The following is an 18907-nucleotide window of genomic DNA, read 5'->3' as shown; positions in this document are numbered from 1 at the left end:
AGTCCATATTATTTTCTAGTGTGATACTTCGGGTCCAGATGGCCTCCGGGCATGCAGAGGTTTGACAGGGAGGAAGGTCAGAGAGAGGGACAAAGAGGAATGAATGAGGAAGGAGTTCTGCTTGCAACTGAGATAAGTGGTGAGATAGGAGCTCCAGAGTCTCGTACACTTACATAGCATGTACTTGTGCATGTGCACTTCCCACTCACAGTCATACAGAGTATTGCATAATATTGGCATCTGAATGTATAGAATTATAAACAGAATATAGAATTGTTTTCAAAGACATTTTCCCTCTGTTACAACTATAGGACCTTTTGCCTTTCAACATATGTTAAGTGTGGAATATGAGAGCAGCCAAGCAGTCTGTGACAACTTTGTTTTGCAAAGTACTCAAATTGGACCAGAATGTGAAGCTTTAAGAACATGGGAAAACATTTCACGTAATGCAGAACAGTAATGTTATAACAGATCTTATATTTCAGAACCTCTCGGTACTCGTTTCTGTGTTTATTTAAAGAAACTACTGTTAACACATCAGAACTCAAGGATATTAAATATATTTTATTTTCTGCATGAGATCAGAAATAAATAAAGCATATCATTTGACATAAAATCCCAGCTCACCCCCAAAGTACATCTGTGCAAAAGCACAATCCTATCCATAAAGCACAACAACAAAAATCTATAAAATAGACATTGCAGTAAATGAGTTGACTGTTGAGGAGACAGTTTCACAGTAAGTAAAATTTCAGTTACTGCAACGAGCAGTTTGACTGCCTAATTTTTCCCTCTTTATGTGAGAACATAGTTTGAAATTTATCAGAAGGTTTTAGTGTGCATTTTTTTCCCCCAGCATTTTGGTACTCTTTTAGTATGACAGACTTGTGCAAGTTCTTTTATTTTGACCTCAGTTTTGAAGCTCTTTATACTTAGATTTGCACTGAAATGGGCTTATTATAATCACGTTAGGTTCCAGTCTTGCAAAGATTTGCATACATGCTTAATGTCAACTGTCTGAATAGTCCTATTAAGTTCAGTAGGGTGACTCTTGCACAACATGAAGTATGCACAGACATCTTGGAAGATTGAGGGCCATATGTTAGAGCATAAAAACAAGTTATCCATCATTTAATTTTAAAATAGAGCTGTGGAACTAATATGTTATTTGAAAAAACATTCTGGACTTATCTGAAATCCCAGAGGCACAGCTTAATTCAATTTCTTGGCTCTCACAGTTTTTAAACAGTACAAGTTCAAAACCAGAGGTGTCACTTCAAATGAAAACAGCAGCCAAGACAGTTTAAACAGAGCTAGGCACATTCAGTCATAATTTTCTTTATGCAAGTATTTAAACATATTTTAAGAGGGAGAAAATTATCATTTGTAATTGAGAACTGAAAAGTGACCTTTTCTTTATTTGTTGATTCATTGAGCCTCAGAATGAGTACTTTTATATCTGTTTTGGTTGTTGTGTGGCTGTTTTCTTCAGAACTGTCATAATTATTGTCATTGCTAAAAAGGACCTGTGCACACTAAAGGTTAAAAGCCTGATACCGCAGAATGATTAGCCTCGGCTGCAGTGCAATTCAGCTGGATTCGCAAGTGCACTTCTTGAGATCCTAGTTTTGTGGGGAGTATTTATAGTCCTGTTTAGTCGCACTGACTTCAGAGAGATGACACAAGCACCCAGCACTGTCACCTCAGTAGTAATTAATGGTATTCCTTTTTTTATCTTAATGGGCAAATCAGTTTTAAAACCTTTTTTCTGCATTGTTCTGAAGAAAGAACTAAAATTACGGTTGATAGTAGGATAATTCTAATTTTTCTAGCCAAACTTGGCTAAAAGAAGTTAGTTCTCATTCAACTGAAAATTATTAGAGGTTAAAGATAAATGCTAACCTTTCAATATTATTTAATAGAGCACAACCAAACAAAAGAGAAAGAAGTTATCAATCAGGCAAAGTGCTGTCTGAATCAATGGCAAAGCAGCATTGGCTGAACATCATATGAAAGGCTGTATAAACTCATGTAGTCAGAGGATAACTTAGCATGAGAGAAATTAGACAAGACATCCTGTATTCCACAATTGCTTGGAAACACTGACATTTTTACAGCAGAGTGATACTGATGACATTGAACACAGCTGCAATTAGTGAAGGAAATGTTCATCCTTTGTGGGGTGAAAATGAATTGGTACTGGCAATTTTCTGGTCTTTCTTCCGTGTTTTGTTTCTCTTAGTTGGTTTCTCTTAGTTGTTTTTTTTTTTTTTTTTTTAAAAAAAAAACAAAAAACTAAGCCATGATCGTGTTACAAGCCCACACTCCACTCCACTATGATGTGGGAAGCTGCAGAGAGTCAGGAGTTTTCCCTTGCTACCTAGGCAAGTGAGGCATGAAAATACGAAAACATATTACAGTCCTTCTTAAAGGATCTCATTAGAGTTCTCAGATGTGTTTATCATTTCCTATGATTTTCTTCTATCCCATTATCACAAACTTACAACCTGAAAATGATTAGTCTGTTTAGAATGTGATTTAAAATATGAAAAGGTTAAATATGAATTTTTTTTCCTATAGGATAAAATAAGTGTAGGGTTTTCTAAAGCTGTAGATATTTTCGAATATTTTCGAATTCTGCACAGAAAGGTTTCTAAGTGATGTCCAAAATGTGGTGAATACTGTGTGTCTGTTCAAAAAAAACCAGCACACATTCTTATAACCTCATGGTGTCTCATGGAGAAAAATCATTGCTTCATCCACTTCTTCTCACCCACTCTCAGCTGTAAGTACCTAATAAATAAGATCTCTCTCAAAGATGTAACTCACAGATCTCACTGGCTGCCAAAAAACTTGCACAGAAAGATTGTTTATGATGAAGGCTTCACTTTCCAAATAATAATAATGAAAAATAGCAGTGATTCCTACATTCAGAAATAAATGCAGGACTAAGATATAAAAAGTATTTCAAGATGGGCATCTGCATATTATGTGAGGTGGGCACAAAAAAACTGTATCTGCATCATTTTTACTGCGCTTCAATGTAAATAGCAAGCATATTTCCATCTGGCCTGACTTATGGGATTTTGGGTGTTCACTAAATGGTTGAGTGATTTTTAATCACTGGATTTTGTATTGTAAAGTTACACAAGGAGAAAAAAAAAAAAGAGCAACATGAATGCACTTGATTTATTTGCTCCTTAGGGGATGTGTGACAGAATAGTGTGCTAAAGGACCCACCGTACATTGTCAGTGGGTGAATGAATGATTCCCAGAGTGTGGAGTCCACACACACAACCATTGAGGTTGTTCTCACTATTTCAGAGTATTTAGTGTAAGCTCACAAAAGAGAAAGCACTCAGAAATCCAGTCCTCGATATAAAATATTTTCCGGAAGTATATATTCAGTAGAAAGACATGCAGCTCTGAGACGTTTATGGCAGCTGCAGAGAGCTCCTCTCTGACCTCTGTTAAAGATTACACGATGGACAGGGAAGCCAAGTCAGACATCTTGTTCAAAGGGACAATATTTCAACTGCCCTTTGATAGAGCAGGAACTCCTCCCTTCCTACATCCAGGAAATATGCAGGTTGCATCACATGGAGTAGGAGGTGGAAAGGATGGTTTCTTACATCAAACTGTGGTTCTTTAAGATGTCTGCAGGATCCTGCTGCATGCTGTCCAGCCCAGCTTTTTGGAGCACTCTGTACCAGAAGCATTGAATTTCAAGGGAATTGAGGGGAGGTCACAGCAGTGCTGTGCTCATTTCCTTTAACAAAGGGTGCTGCGGGGCATGGGGATTGTACATGGCACACAGAGATACAAGCCAAGAGAAACTGCATCAGTGCAGAGCATCTGTGCAGCTACTGAAGATAACGTCGGTACAGTCATACCAAAAAGCTACAGTTGTAGGGCTCTCTTGTGCAGTACAGGGCATGAACTGCAACAAAGACAGAGCCAAGAAATGTAACATTGCCTTGTCTGATTGGCAGCGAAGACCAGAGCTCAGAAAATTCTGTTACTGTTGCTGTTTTCCCAAACTTAAGGTCCCTACAGCAAAACCAGAAATCACTCACAGGCAAAGAAGACAATCAGAGAGAAAGGTACTGAAAATGTACATTCTGGCTATTCTAAACCAAAATGACTCAGCAACTGCTGAAGGGGCAGAGAATTGAGAAACACTGCGTATATAACAGAGCTCATGTACCTTCTCAGCAAATACGTTATGTAGCCTTGTGGACCACACTGGGTTCGTGTATGGAGAATGCTCGCCGCTTGGCACGATTCCCTTGGAATGTACTTTGGAATAACCTTCTGAACATGTGTGATTCACAGGGCAGAAGGTGCCAACTAAGAGGATGTTTGTGCTGTGGTCCAAAGTCGTTATCACACTAACTGCCTGGCACTGAACTATCAAGTGACTATTCCAATAAGCAGTGGGATACACTCTGCATGTATGCCAGAGTCAGCACAGGCTGCAAAACTTTCTGGAGATTTAACAGCCTAACATGATGAGCTCCGTGCTGCTTTACGGATTGTTCTAGTAACACCAAGCTCAATAGCTTACTTAAAGCTAGTTCAGATGTGCTTGCACGTATCACACCTCAAGATTTTCAGGGTGGAGCTATGCATTACCATCAATGTACAAGAAAGGATTTGGAGAGTGCAGTAAATTAGAGGTATTTGTAGCCTTTGCTGTCATCTGCAGGCAGGATACATCAGCAAGAGATTTAAGAGCTAGACAGCACGAGAACCACTCCATGCAACACTACGGTGACAAAACAGTTCTAGTGATAGCACCTGCAATTGCAGGGAGAAATTGTAGGTCCAAAACAGATCTATATCCATGCACATGCTTTGTACATCATTTTACATCATTGCCAGACTTCTGTAGAGCCTTACCCTTAATAGCTGCCAGGAAAGCCTCTACAGAAGAGGCTGGTTGCATAAGTCTGTGCTTCTGTGCAGACTCTCAGACCATAAAAAGATACTTAACCTGGATCATCCATCTGCATAGCTATAGATAGATGAGTTACTAGAGAATCACTCTTTGTAAGTGGCTGTACATTTGTATCCTTCTAAGCATATATCCAGTAGAAAATTTTCTTTCTGCCTTCTTATAAGCACTTCTCTCAGTTTGAGGTTAGCAATTAACATGTCTAGGACGGTGGCTATTAACCACAGTGGTGTTTAAGGGAATATGTGACAGGCTGGGGGGGAAGTTCTAATACATATCTATAAAGATTTTTTTGTGGGGGTGAGGCAAGCCCACTCATACTGTGAGCAGGAATAAAGGCCTGACAGAGAAAAATGTACTCTGTAGCACTGCAGAAAGTAGCCCTGATGACCCATCGTACTTAGGAATCACAGAATGTTCTGAGTTGGAAGGGACCCATAAGGATCAACCCAGCTCTTATAGAAGACCCCAAGAGAAAAAAGTTGGACTTCTCTGAAGTTAACTTTGGTTGCAGAATAGCAGGACGTAGCTATGATATGTGGAACAAGCACTGCTGGATACCTGTAGACATACATTTGTCTTCCAGATATTTCCCTAAGTGAAGACAGATGGAAGCTGTGAATTAACTGTTTAGCAGTTTAAAATATAGAAGAGGAAGGGAAAAATTCTGAAAACCCACTATCCAATATTTTGGTTTCACAAATGCCAAAGGATCACCACCTCACATACACATGGTCAAGAGAAAATTTTCAAATCAGCTTTGCAAGCAAATAAAGGGTGTGTTTCAAAAGAACTAAAGAATATCTACCCGATCATCGAGTTGTATTGGAAAGGGGACTGTCATAGCCAGCCAGGAATTCAAATGACTAAAGTACCAGACTTTGAAACTAACTTGGAGTCACCTTGCTCCCCCAAACCCAATTTTGCTTTCCTGAGATATCCCACACTGAGGACAAGTAACACTTGGTTTCTAAACCATGGATATTTAGATGCTTATAGGAGAGTGAAATGAGGGCCCCAAGGTAAGAACGTGTATACGTAGCAATAAGACTGAAGTCACTTTCAGATCCAGTTTGCTTATTTTGTTCCTGTAGTTGTTTTTTGTCTCTCTCCTCTTCCAGTAGTAATAACATTTATAACAAACACCTATGCACTTGAGTATTGGCTTGGGACATACTGACGCATATACCTCCAAAAGTTCCAGGCTTCAGATTACATTAGTAATACTTCCAGTACATCAAATTACCTGAAGGATCAAAACATACTTCTATGTTTGAATGAACTACTTAGCATATTACAGAAGCAAAGGTGGAACAAACATTCCCTGGAGGGAGGTTGCAGATGCCGGGCTGGTTAGTCTGGTACACAGCAGCTGGGCTCATAAAACCACCTCCCTCTGTCTATGTATCACACTCTTATCAGGATGCTATCTGAACACCTTTACAAACCAATTAAATGCAGACAAATTGTATGCGAGAAATTGCTTAATCCAGAGAGATAAACAGCAAAATGATAGTATTTTGTTGTCCTTCAACTCATTCAAAGCTCTATACCTACTAAAGAAACAGCATCTGAGGTCAAGGCTGGGTGCAACTGGCTGTGGATGCAGCACAGTAGGTCTCTCTTTCAGGTCACCAGTTCACACAAGGTGACACTAGGTTGGCTTTTATTAGGGAGTCTGATAGTGTCCCTAAAATCTTGAGCTGTGAGCCCTTGGCCCTCAGCTGCTTCCTTTCCAACTGCAGCGAGACTCCAGAAGTTCATAATCTGTAACAGCATTTGAAACTTTCTCTTCCAGGGTACTTTCTCCAGAAGCACTGCATATTCCCAACCTTTGTCATACACAGATACAGTGAGCTTCTCAGAGGTGGCAATTTCTCATAGCCACCAAGAATTACTTGCTAAAGTGAATTAATTATGATCTGCAAATATAGATAAGAAACAAAACTTCACCAAAGAAAGTGCACTAGTGGGAATCTGTGAAGCTCTTATTCACAAGGATAATCCGTAGCCTGGTTTCTGTGAGGTATTCTATTTAATAAGATCATCTCGGATGATGTTTATAAGATTGATGACTGAAGGAGCTGATCTGATACCAGAATATCCGAAGTTATTTTCCATGTTCACTGAATTGAATCATTGTATTCTTCTTTCTGCTGATGCTGAATTGTTCATGCAATATATTGTTTTTATTGTTTTGCCTTTTTTTTTTCTCTCCTCTCGAATCTATAAACTTTTTAATCCTTACTTCAAAGTAAGGATGCAAGCCTTAGGACTGACAATCACCTATTAAGACATTTCCAAACAATTAAAGTCTTTTCCTATTAAGGAACAAACAGCCTTGTAAAAGGACTGCAGCAGAGAACCAACAGTAAAACGGATCCCTCAGAGGAGAGGGAATGAGAACATAAGAGGTCATGTCACTGGACTGTGTAACAAAATATCAGATCTGCTGAGAGATAAAGGCAGCCTGCAGAGGCAGGGTAGCCCCAAGGGGAGGGCGCTCAGTGAGAGAGAAGCCTGGCTAAGAGAACTGGGGGGTGAACCAGGCTGAGCATAAAGGAAGAGGCCCCTGTGGGGGCAGGAGGACTGCTTGCTGGTAACCCAGCTCCCTGGGATAACAAGTTTATGAATGTGTCAATGTGGTCCTTAACTCCCAGGGATGCATTTGCAGCTAGCCACGAGGAAGAAATGGCACCTATCAAAACCTAGGGATGAGAGAAGTAGAGCAAAGAGGAACGAGCAGCTGCCCAGAGGAGGCAGAACCCTAGCAGGGAGTTTTGTGCATAGCAAGAAGCCAGAGCAGAAGGTGCCCTGAGTGTAGCCTGTGTGTATGAAGAACTCAATTCCCATGACTCCTGGGTGCTGACATTATATCAGCAACCTGGCTGTGCTGGGTGCTCTTCAAGAGCTCAGAGACAGGGAACATGGATAAAGTCTTGTTATGCTCAATTTCACCATTTCATTTTTTTGCTTGGGACTTGGTCCCCAGACAATTTTACCATTTTATTTACCTTATACATAATTCAAGTCCAAAAACCTGTGCAAGAAAGGAGAAACAAAAACCTGGCAATATAGGGTGATGGGGGGGGTGGGGTGGGGAAGGGGAAGTTTCAGGGAGAGTATATTTATCTTTAGAGTTGAAAACTATTTAGGAATACTTCCCCCATCAGTAGAAGAAAGTCCAATGCCCACAGTCATGGTGTTGACATCGTGTTCACACACAGAGGAGTCCCATAGGCCAAGTGATGGCTACAAAAGAGGCAGTGTGGAACAAATCCCATCTGTCATCCAGCACGAGACATGAAACCTGGTCACAGCTGCACCAGTCACTACAGCGACATTCCACTTCGCTTCTTTGAGTCCTTCTGTGCAATTGGACTGAAGGATAAGATCTCCTTGTAGATATGTTCTTGAAAAACAGAAGAAAAACAAGTAATGAATCACACATCTCCCACTGCAGAAGTCACAAATGAAACTTCAACCATTAACCATGTGCAGAGAGAAGTAGAGCAGATACAAGCTGGGAGGAAGAGACAAAGTATAGATGGGGAAAAAAAAGGAATCCCGAAAAGCTGGAGGCAGAAGGAATCTCTGCTGAATATATGACAGTAAGAGCAAGGAAAGGGAGATGTATGCTATCATCAAGGCATTATTGAGTGGTTGCAGCTGAGCTGGCTTCACTTGGTGTTCTCACTGGAAACAGAAGAAGGCAGGAAAGTCTCTGCTATACAACGTCAAATAAATCAAACTTCTTACTTTTCCATTCTTCTATTGAAAGCTTTTCACGCTCCAGAGAATCATCGTAGGACTGTTGTGCCTCTGTCTCCTCCTCAATGTCTCGGAATTGATCAAAGTATGGGTGGGCTAATGCTTCTGTGGCCGTAAGGCGCTTCTCCACATCCAGCTGCAGCATCTTGTCCAGCAGGTCCACTGCTGTGGGAAGAGACAGGAACATGCTAAGTGGGTGCAGTACAGAACGGCCATCCTGTGCATGAACCCTGAAAATGACAGGGCTAGTGTTTCCACTAAGACATTTCCATGCCTAAAAACAAAACAAATTCCTCAATCTGGCCAAGGCAGCATGGAAATCCCATCAGCGAGGATGCAAAATCTGCCAAAAAGTGGCCTCAGGTAACGTTTACTAAGAGAAGTGTAAGTATACATTGTGCAGAGGTAAAAAATTAGCCTGATAGGCATTGCTGCATGGATAGTCTGCAGGGATGTGAACAGCAAACCATTAACTTCAAGGTGTTTTACAGTTTCAGTCATTTGCTTTCACTCTGACCCCTGCAACTCAAAATAGTCATATAGCTTGAGCAATCTATATAGAAATCGATACATCCCTGGTAAAGGAAGGCAGGAAACTCAGATACTGACTGGTCTGTCATCCTGGTTCTGTCTTGGTTTTAATAGCTTAATGCCCCCCTTTTAGAAGGGTTTTTCTCTTATCTGTAATCTGCTTGGGGAAAGAGCCTCTTGGAGACCAGTTTTTACCCTGAAAATCACACATACATTGCACATAACTGCCTGTTATGTACTGAAAGGTGTGGGTGTTCAACAAACAACTGTGATCTGAGCTGAACTCTTCTCACAGGAAAAAAATTTACTTGAGTGGACTGTGAGGCTCTCTCATACTTCATCAAAACCTGTGATGCTTTGCATGTGGGGCTGGGTAAACAATTTAAGTACTCTGAATCATAATGTCATCTGCTTGGCTACAAGTAACAAGCTCTCAAAGCTAGCATCAGCCAAAATTCATCCCAAATTCTATACCAAGTGGAGCTGAAGGTGTTGTACCACTGCATGCAGCTGCCCTGATCCCATGATTTGCTTCCTGCAACCTAGACATCCTGTTGTATATAGCATACACTTCCTTCTGGGTTGTTAATACAATAATATGAAGTTTACCTCTTCCTTATATGTTACACATCATGCAATTTTAAAACTAAAAGCAAAAATGAAACAGGTAAATGGTCATTATCAGCAGAACACTGACATTGCAGCGCCGGTAAAGGATTGTTTTACTTTTAATTCATCTGTATTTGCCCTGGGAAGGGCAGCCTCCTACAAAGGAGGAAGCAGCAAGAAGTTATGAAAAAGAGGAGCAACAAAATTGCAGCTGTGGCAGTCAGTCCAGCTCCTTTTAAGTTGTGAGAACTTGTGAGAAATGCTCAAGATTACTTACCCTGAGGATTGGCTGTGGGGAAGAGCACAGACAAATCCTTCTTGGGCATTTTTGGAAGAGACTTGATATAACTTTTAGCCTGAAAGAGAAAGGAAAGCAGAGCACATGCATTTACTCCAACTGGACAAGTGTGAGGGGACTGTAAAATAGACCTCTTTGGTCTCATTATTTAGAAGAGAACAACAAATTATCTCAGATGTCACATTTTAGTGACCAGCTTGCGAGGAACTATTTTTATCATTGGGATACAGAATTGCTGATGCTTTAAGGACAGCTGAGCTGCAGAACAGAGGTGGGAGATGCTTGCTGCAGCATCAACTCCTTGCCCAGCAGCCCCTATGATCCACACCAGTTCTCAGTGACAAGTGTTGAAGTCAAATACATCAGAGGTGTCACTGACAAAAATGTCTTCCCTGATGATGGGAAAGACTGCCATCTCTTCTGTTCATGGCTGCTGTAACAGCAGCACACGGCCCATCTTGCTGTGTGTTAACCTCTCCCCACCACGCTTCTGGCAGCAAGACCTGAATGGCCACAGAGCTTCCTTACCGCCTTGTCCTCAAGCTTCTCCACAAAGTCATCTCCGGGATGCCCTGTTACTTTCAGGATCTGAGTCAGCTGATCAACGTCTGGCAGGCTGTGTTAAAGATTATCAACCTGGGAGTAAGCCCTGGGCTCCACCCAGCAGCTCAACCTATGGGCTGTGTGCAGGAGCATCCCAGGAGCAGCAGCAGCTCTGAGCAGGTAATGATACAGACCTGCAAAGCCACACAAGCTGAGACTCATTATGCTATTTGCATCCTCTCTTCCTAGGATGCAATTCTCATCAACAGTGAATTTTGCTTGTACAATTCTACTGAAGTACATTCCCATGGATTTGAGAGTAAGGAAGGGCTTGGGTATAAAACTAGGGAAATACAAGGTTAGGCTGCTGATATAGAGAGTATGTGGCCAACAGAGAAGGTGCATTTCTAAGGCCGTCTTGGCCCCCTGCTATATTCTCTATTTCCTCACCAAAAAAACACATTGATCTCTTAGTAAACTAGACTGACACTGATTTCCCTCTATAGCCTCATTCCTAAGGCTCTTTCACACATGCCAAGAATTGTTACCCCTCTGAGGGAAAAGATTTTGTTTGAAAGGATACAGTCTTTTCCTTTAAACAGCGTTTTTCCAGTCAGCATTTCTGCCATGATGCAACCAATAGACCAGATATCCACTGTTAGGGAAGAAAGAAGGAAAAATTTAAAAAGAGTAGCTTTTAGGAAAAAGGATTGCATGAGCTGGTGTCTGCATTTTCAGTCTGCAGCAGGCACTCATTTTAATTTCAGTCCCATTTTCTGCCCTCCCCGGTTCTTTCTATGCTGCTAAAATCTTTGCTTTCATCATTTCCCACAGGCACCAGCTGTGAATTACTCTATGTCAGGGGACACTGATTATAAAGAGCAAAAACATCTGGTAGATTAGGTGAGATTTGACCCAGGCATGACAGAGAGGTCTTTGGGTTTGTCACCAGACAGTCACATAGTTGAAGCAATGCAACTCACCTGTCTGGTTGTAATGCATCCAGTTCAGAATGACTTCTGGAGCTCTATACCAGCGCGTGACCACATAGCCTGTCATTTCAGCATCAGCATGTCTTGCCAAGCCAAAGTCCAAGATCTGCAGCTCAGCAAAGGAAGAGGGAGAAGAAAGAGCAGGAAAGAATAAATCAATCCTACAAGCAAGAATCTGCTTCTAAGAGGAAATGAAGCAGATCCAATCAGATCAGACTGAAGCTTTGTCTGCACCAAAGCCACCTATGGGATGGTTCAAAGTTTGTCTTAACTCCACTGTAAGATGCAAGCCAGCTGCAGGGCCAGTTGTCCTGCAGAGTCCCTATAGAAAGTATCTGTGTCATACACTGCTACCTGGAAAGTCACTTCCTTTGAAACTTAAGTTTAAACTCTATGAGATTTTTTTAATAGACTTCTAGAAGGTGGAGACCAAGGCATGCTCACAAGCCACCGTGACTCACCATTTCCTATAACAACACCCTGCAGCTGACAGGAGATGACCTCTCCCTCAGTACTGGAGATGAACATGGCTTGACCCAACTTTTACGGGCAACAGAGCCACTCCCAGTAATATACATTACAGAAAACACATGGGAGACTGTCACCCCACTGAGCTGTAAGCAGTCTCTTCAGAACAACACTGAAAATAACTTTGTCTTAGAATCACAGCCATTGTGTCTCAGGGCCTAGTCAACAAGAACCAAAGGGTAACTGGGGCTGTATCCAGTTATCCTTGAGGGATCGTCCACCTAACACCAGCATGGCTCAGTAGTATTACATTAATTTAGGAAGTCATTACAAACTTCAGTGCAGCCAAAATGACAGTGACAGGGTGTTCGTTCCAAGGCTTGGGCCCTGATTCAGCAAGTTGCATAAGCAGGTGAATATTTCCTGCTGACGGCAACTGCTGTGTAATGCAGCTCCGCAAATTGAGCCATGTGACATCGGGGGAAGCACAATGACACCTGCACTCCAGCATTCCTGCTTGCAGAGCAGCTCATGAGCACTCTGATCTGCTACCTGCGTTTTTCCTACCTTTAGCTGGCAGTCTTCATTCACAGCCAGGTTGCCTGGCTTCAGGTCCTAAAACAGATGAGACCAGAATAAATGGGATGTTTGGATTTGCAGTTCATCAACACAAGCCTGAGTCACGCCTCAGCTCACCTGGGATGCTTTCCCATAACATCCGGAGCCCAGTATCAATACAGCAATACTGTACAGCTTTAAATTGCAGTGACTTTTTTTTCCTTAAACTCTTTTCACTCAAAAATCATAGTGCTTCACAGCTTGCCAGCAAATAGAGCATTTCTGCTAAATCTGAATAAGCACTGGGTACAGGAGAACAGCAGAGCCAGAGAGAATTCAGAACAGATGAGGCCATTAGCAAAACAATGTTTAGAAATTTGCTAATTTTATGACTGAGCTGCATTTCTCCTAAACAGACAAAATCAGAATAGTGGTGCATATGAACTTACCCTGTGGATGATTCCGGCAGAATGAATATACTGCAATAAAAAGAGAAGCCACAGTGTGGTCACCAGCAGATAAGACTGTTTTCTCCAGTGGAGAAATGAGTTTCAAAGAGGAACTCAGTGGGAACACAGCACTGGCATCCACTGCGTGCCCCCGGTACAGCCCCACAGTAAAGCCCACAACCACAGGAGAAGCAGTGGCCGATGGGGGAAAGCCATCTGAGAGCAACTTGTGGTCTTCAACTGCATTTCTGACAGCTTTTGCAGTTACACTGTTGTTCCAAAGAAGCAGCACAGTGCAGAATGGAGGGTAGAGGGCAACAGTGCCTTAGAGCAAGCTAGCTAGTATCTTAAAACTATCAGAACAGAGACCTCCAGATTACAGACAGAGCTGTCGTCAGTTGAACGATGTGAAAACTTTGATTCATCTTTTTTCCCACATGGTTTAACATCTGAAACAACAATCTCATCATTAAACCAAAACTGAAAATCAGATTACTGTTGCAAACACTGATTGTGGATTTTGTCACACTAGTTAGACCAATGGCATTATTCTTCCCTTGCTTTATTTAAACTCAAGGCAGCAGTGATGTGGGGAAAGGTGTTATTCGAGTGAACTTATTAACACTCATAAACCACAGCTCTGACTCCAGGTGGAGGGTGTTACAGAAGGCAATGTTGAGGCGTTATCTCTGCATTTCAAGGTTTGGTGTGATTGCTTTGTTCTCCCAAAGGCAGCTAGAGAAATACATTTCTATCTCATTGTACTGAACAGAAAATCATTCCCTCCATCTTCACTGACAGCCCAGGTGAGAAATTCAGCAGGAGCCCCGCTCACTCCTCGTCCTGCAGAATTTTGCTCAGGGTTTTGGCAAGTCAGCAATACAGCTGCTGTCACCGAGAAACCACTCCAAGCTCTACAACTGATGGAAGCTTCGATGCCTAATTGGCTAGCGTGAAAGGACAGCCATTTGGACTGATGTGTGCTAGAACAAGAGTCATTCAAAAGCAGATACCTGTTCCTCAGTGCGTGCTATTAAAAAAACAAACAAATCTTCCCCAGACAGGGGTTGTTGCTGTGGTCAGCCCAGAGATGACAAAGCAAGATCAACTGTAGAAGAGTCAGTAGGTCCAGCCGTGTTGTTTGTCCAGCCCCACCTACCTTCAGCCCTTTCAGCATCTGGTAGACCAGGTACTGGATCTTTTCATCACTGAATTCATGTCCCATGATCTTTTGTAAATCTGTCCGCATGTATGGCATCACCAGGTAGCTAAAAGGCAGTAAGACAAGGCCCTGAGTCTAGAAGAAAAGCACAGGGAACCAGGCTGGCCTTGTTCTCATTTCTGTTGTTGTTTGAGTGGTTTGTTTTCCTGTGGCTGTTTAAATTAGTGTAACTGGGACAGGTGGCTGTGGCTGTTCCTTGCCAACTGACGTGGCCTGCAGCAACGATGGGGATTCTGCCTACTCTGAAAAGTGCTCTTTCTCCTCCCCTCAGATCCGATACATGATATCAAATAAGAAGAAAGATCTTTCAAATCTTAACAACCTCAAATTAGTTTAATTTTAAATAATAATTTCCAAATCCAGATGACCTTACATCCACCTGGCAGCAGAAGTATCCTGTGCAGTTTTACAGAGTCTTGCAAAGCTGCAGCACTGGCTCCCAAATTCATAATATTCCTTGGCCATGCCTTGGAAAGCAACCTGTAGGTTCCTTCAGCCTGACTGAAGAGACCACAATTAGCAGCAGGAACATCTCAGAACCATTGGATGCTTTTTGTGCAGGATGCCAAGTATCAGCCAGCAGCTGCAAACCCAGAAGCAGATGCACGCTGCCCAGGGATGAGGAAGTGACAAGAGCTTGTCTGACCTGACCACCAACACTGAGATGTCTGAACAGCCAGAATCAAAATGAAAAGAAAATTAGATCTCCGAAGTTCTCAGTTTAATTACCCTGTGGGCTGGTGAATACCACTTCTCCCCATTCTGACTACAGCCTCTAGATTACACTGTGCATCAGCATGGTGTCACGCGACACATAATACACTGTGGAACATAATGCCTCAGGTATTTATGCTGGTCTGTCTATCCTGCATTCTCCCAGCTGTGAACAGGGCACGCCATCTGTTCACACGGACCTTTCAGCCACAGGAACTCCTTCTGATTCTTCTGATTATTTGGGGATGTCTGGCTTTAGTCTTTCCCTCTTCCAATTAGCATGTTGAACTGCACTCAGCACAATCCATTGTGCTGCTGCTAAGCCTGTGCAGCAATCGAACCTAGGCAAAGCAACACAAACTCCACACTTACAAGTCCTGGAATCCGTGGTAGGAAGGGGCGGAGGTGAAGACATCAAGCAGCCCAATGACCTGATAGACAAGAGAAGTCCAAATGTAATCCTAGAAAGCATTTGCTTTGCACGTGAGACTCAGGTAACAGCTCTCCATCAGCACATCTGTGAGCACTGAGAGCTCTATCTGAGGAACGTGAGGACTCCTCGCTGTGCTGTGCAGCTACTTTTCCCCTTACTAAGGCACAGGAACACCCATTACACATCCACCTGAGCCTGGCACCAGCTGGGCAGCAGTCAGACCCTGAGACTGCTCCACATGGCAGATGTTGAGACCTATCAAAGGTAAGGTGCTGCCACAAGAGTGGGCTTGCACCTAGGGGAGTTCCCCTTGCTTTAGCAGAAACAGAGACAAACGTGTACTTACATTCTCATGCTGCATTTGCTTCAAGAGCGTGAGCTCTCTGTACGCTCTCTTGGCAAAGATCTCCGACTGGAATGGGCGGCACAGCTTCTTGATGGCCACTTTCTCTCCTGTCTTCTTGTCTATGGCGGAGCTGCAACAGACAAATACAAACCAGCTTTCACACTGCAAATGTGTTTTAACGAACTTTGCAGTACCAGATCAAGTTCCCTCCAAGCAAAGAGCTAATGCTGGACTTCCCCTCCAGAAAAAAAAAAAAAAAAGAAAGAAAAAAATGAAAAACCAGCAAGAAAAGGCCTTTTGATCTTTCTGGGTTGGTATTGAAACTCAGTGGAGCTTGCACACATATTTTTCCTTTATGACTTTGGGCTGTCAGAGCACTGTCCATGATCTCGGGAGGACTAAGAGGACAGGATAGGATAGAAAGCAAAGCACTAGTGCCAGTCTTCACTCCCTTTAACACTTGCTTTAGCCTGCAGCAACAAGCTGGAGCTAACAGAACATTACACAAATGGTTAAATTTCAAGATGAGTTTTAATTCTGCCTTCTCCTTCTTTAAGTCATGGAGAAAAGGGAATAAAGCAATTTCCTCTTTGCCACCTGTCACACCAGGGTTTTTATTAAGAAGGGTTGTTATTCTTTGGTGCAAATCTCAGGAGCCTGTTAGCAGCTTTCTCTGATTTCCAGCCACCAGCAATTCACTGTGGTACGGCTGCTAGAGGTCCAGCTCACCAGCAGCTCTCACTGAGCAAGCAGAGACATCTCTGATGCCATCAGGCAATCGATCTTCCCCCTCATGGCCACCGAGGTCCCTTCTGGTTGCTCTGAGCTATCAGTGATGAGAGCAGACATCCTTTGAGAACTCTGGTGCAATTTCGTAATGTATTCAGCTGGAAAAAGAAAAGGGAGCACTGGGACAGCCACACCAGGCCCTGTCAGCACTGAAAGTGACACTGAAGGACATCTCAAGAGGAATGGAAAGGTTTGTCTCAGTTCCATCTGTCCTTTAGCAGCTGCTGACAGAAGGGCAGCACAGTTCTCCAAGCCGTGAAGGAACAAAGAGGAAGGATCTGGCACCACTTAGTCAAGCACAGAATTCAGGGCAGATTATCCAACCTCCAAGTGCCAGCTCTTACTGTCTTCCCAGCGTCCGGCCTGCAGAACACACATCCAACCCCACCACTCCATGCAAGACCAGGAGCTTCGCTCCCCCCAGCACAGACAGGGCATGAGGCACAGCCCAGAGGTAACTCAGTTGCCACAGACAGGAGAGCCTAAGGTGTTCCTCCCAGCAGAGATTAAGGAGCAGCTGGAAGCTCAGGATGACACCAAGGCCGACCTCGAGGTGAGGTCACGAGCGTACCATGAAGGTTCCATGGGTAATTGTGGCAAATCACACCCATGGGACAGGGGTGGGGGCATCAGGAAACTTCCTCAGTTATTCACTGCAGAATTAATGGGGAAAGAAACAAGCCCATGCTGGCTTCCCAGAATTTGTTTCTCAGCCCCTCTTGATTGTTCAAAGATGTGCAAAAGCCGTCAACTCCAAATAGTGCTGTGAGAGAAAATCTTCCCAGCGATTCCCAGCAGAGGACAGCAAATCCCAACTGCACAGCATTCCTCCTGTGCTGTGTCCAGGAACCAGCACAATCCCACCCTGCCAAGTACCATCCATCCCATAACAAAGCCCTCCTCTGCCCTCAGTCTCTAATCCACCCCTTCCCGTCTGCAGAGCAGCTGAGAGTCCCACAATAACAGGTTCATCTGGGCATTGGTGTTTTACTGGTCAAGAAAACTTTGGAGGGATTTCTCTTCCTTTTTTATTTTTTATTTTTTTTTCTGTATAGGTATGAAAAATATCAGGTTTAGTGTTACTGGGCTCACAGAGGCATCTCAGGATCCCACCTCACACATGAGCAGCAAAGTGGGGAAGGAAACCTCTGGTCCCCGTTTGCATCCTGTAGTGCACCAGCAGAGCCCCCAACTTCAGCCACAGGATTTGAGGATTCCTCCAGCCCAGCAAGAGGTGCTTTGCCCAACATCCAGGAAAGAGGACACACTTCTTTCCTTTTCTTTTCACCCTATTATGCAGCAAGGTTCTATTTGGGTACTGACAATCAGATGCAATGGGTTTGCCCTTGCTAAAAGTCACCAGCCTCCTCCTACTCACCTGTGTAAACAAAGCGAGATCTGATTTTTCTGCTCGCTTTCACTGTGGGTACCTTTGTCCAAGTAACTAATTAACAGCAGCTCTGCTGCTCCCTTCTCAGCCAGGGATTGCCACCAGCCCGGAAGTCCCAGCCAGCTGCTGCCTTACAACACAGAGCTGGAAGCGGCGCTGTGGCTGTACCACCCAACTCCATTCCCCCACGAGACAGCATCAGCTGCTGTAGCTCTGCCCAGAGCTCAGTGCTTTGTTGCAGCAGTGCCCAACTCTTCAGCTCTCAGATATTCAGGCATTTCCCTCTTCCTGCCAACCAGATCCCTCCCTTTCCCTGAGCTCTGACCTGAGGCCATCCCTGCCTGCAGGGCACCCACAGTGCTGAGCCAGAGACAACTCTCCCCACTGCCTATTGGGGTGGCCACAGGAGGCATAGGACCGTTCTTCAAGCAGCCCTTTGTGGTGACTGAGCAGGAGACGAACCGCATTCATCGCACACGCAAAGTCCCTTCATCAGGGGGTCTTAAGGCACCTCTCGCACCCCACCCTTGCTGCTCCCCCAGGGTCCCACTCACCAGACGGAACCGTAGGCCCCAGAGCCCACGGGGTGCAGGGAGGTGTACCTCCTGGGCAGCTCCCAGATGGTTCTGTTCAGCTCCTGTCTGTAAAAGCCTCTTCTCCTTGTGAAGTTCATCGCCCGGTGGCTGCGGGACTGCCACCCACCCAGGGTGGATGCCCCTGGGGTGCGACCAGGACGCCCTGCTCTGCTGAGGGCTATAGCGAGTTGCCTTCTCTGCTTTCAGCTGTTGTGAGCGGGAAGGGACATGTCTCACAGCCCTCCTCCCTCCGCCTCCACAT

General features: G+C 43.8%; 1 protein-coding gene and 1 long non-coding RNA gene across 3 annotated transcripts in view; one reads left to right on the top strand and one right to left on the bottom strand.

Annotated features, from left to right (window-relative positions):
* LOC771161 overlaps window positions 1-2272 on the top strand; it is a 3674-nt gene extending 1402 nt beyond the window's left edge. The window contains exon 3 of the long non-coding RNA XR_210278.5: window positions 20-2272. This is a non-coding gene — a long non-coding RNA (uncharacterized LOC771161). The remainder of the gene's footprint in view (window positions 1-19) is intronic.
* MAPK13 (mitogen-activated protein kinase 13) lies at window positions 545-18907 on the bottom strand. 2 transcript variants are annotated; one of them, XM_001234442.6, is made up of 12 exons: window positions 18625-18907; window positions 15892-16021; window positions 15485-15543; window positions 14336-14444; window positions 13177-13206; window positions 12737-12784; window positions 11693-11807; window positions 11293-11364; window positions 10695-10774; window positions 10146-10224; window positions 8717-8893; window positions 545-8369 (listed from the first exon to the last, which is right to left on the bottom strand). In XM_001234442.6, exons 1-12 carry the CDS (start codon window positions 18741-18743, stop codon window positions 8290-8292), a joined length of 1098 nt encoding a protein of 365 aa, XP_001234443.1. In that variant the 5' UTR covers window positions 18744-18907; the 3' UTR covers window positions 545-8289. The 2 variants fall into 2 exon arrangements, with proteins under 2 accessions (XP_001234443.1, XP_015154248.1); XM_015298762.4 differs by having other exon boundaries at window positions 8717-8890.

The sequence above is a fragment of the Gallus gallus genome, chromosome 26 (genome assembly GCF_016699485.2).
Source record: "Gallus gallus isolate bGalGal1 chromosome 26, bGalGal1.mat.broiler.GRCg7b, whole genome shotgun sequence".
Taxonomy (NCBI): domain Eukaryota; kingdom Metazoa; phylum Chordata; class Aves; order Galliformes; family Phasianidae; genus Gallus; species Gallus gallus.
This window is presented reverse-complemented; position numbering and strand designations above follow the sequence as displayed.

Excerpts from the sequence above, each read along its gene's own strand:
- MAPK13 (XM_001234442.6), bottom strand. The coding sequence starts at position 18,743 with ATGAACTTCACAAGGAGAAGAGGCTTTTACAGACAGGAGCTGAACAGA. Across the intron at positions 11,365-11,692 it reads GATGCATTACAACCAGACAG|TGGATATCTGGTCTATTGGT; the intron begins GTGAGTTGCATT and ends CTTCCCTAACAG. Across the intron at positions 10,225-10,694 it reads AGAAGCTTGAGGACAAGGCG|GCTAAAAGTTATATCAAGTC; the intron begins GTAAGGAAGCTC and ends TTTCTCTTTCAG.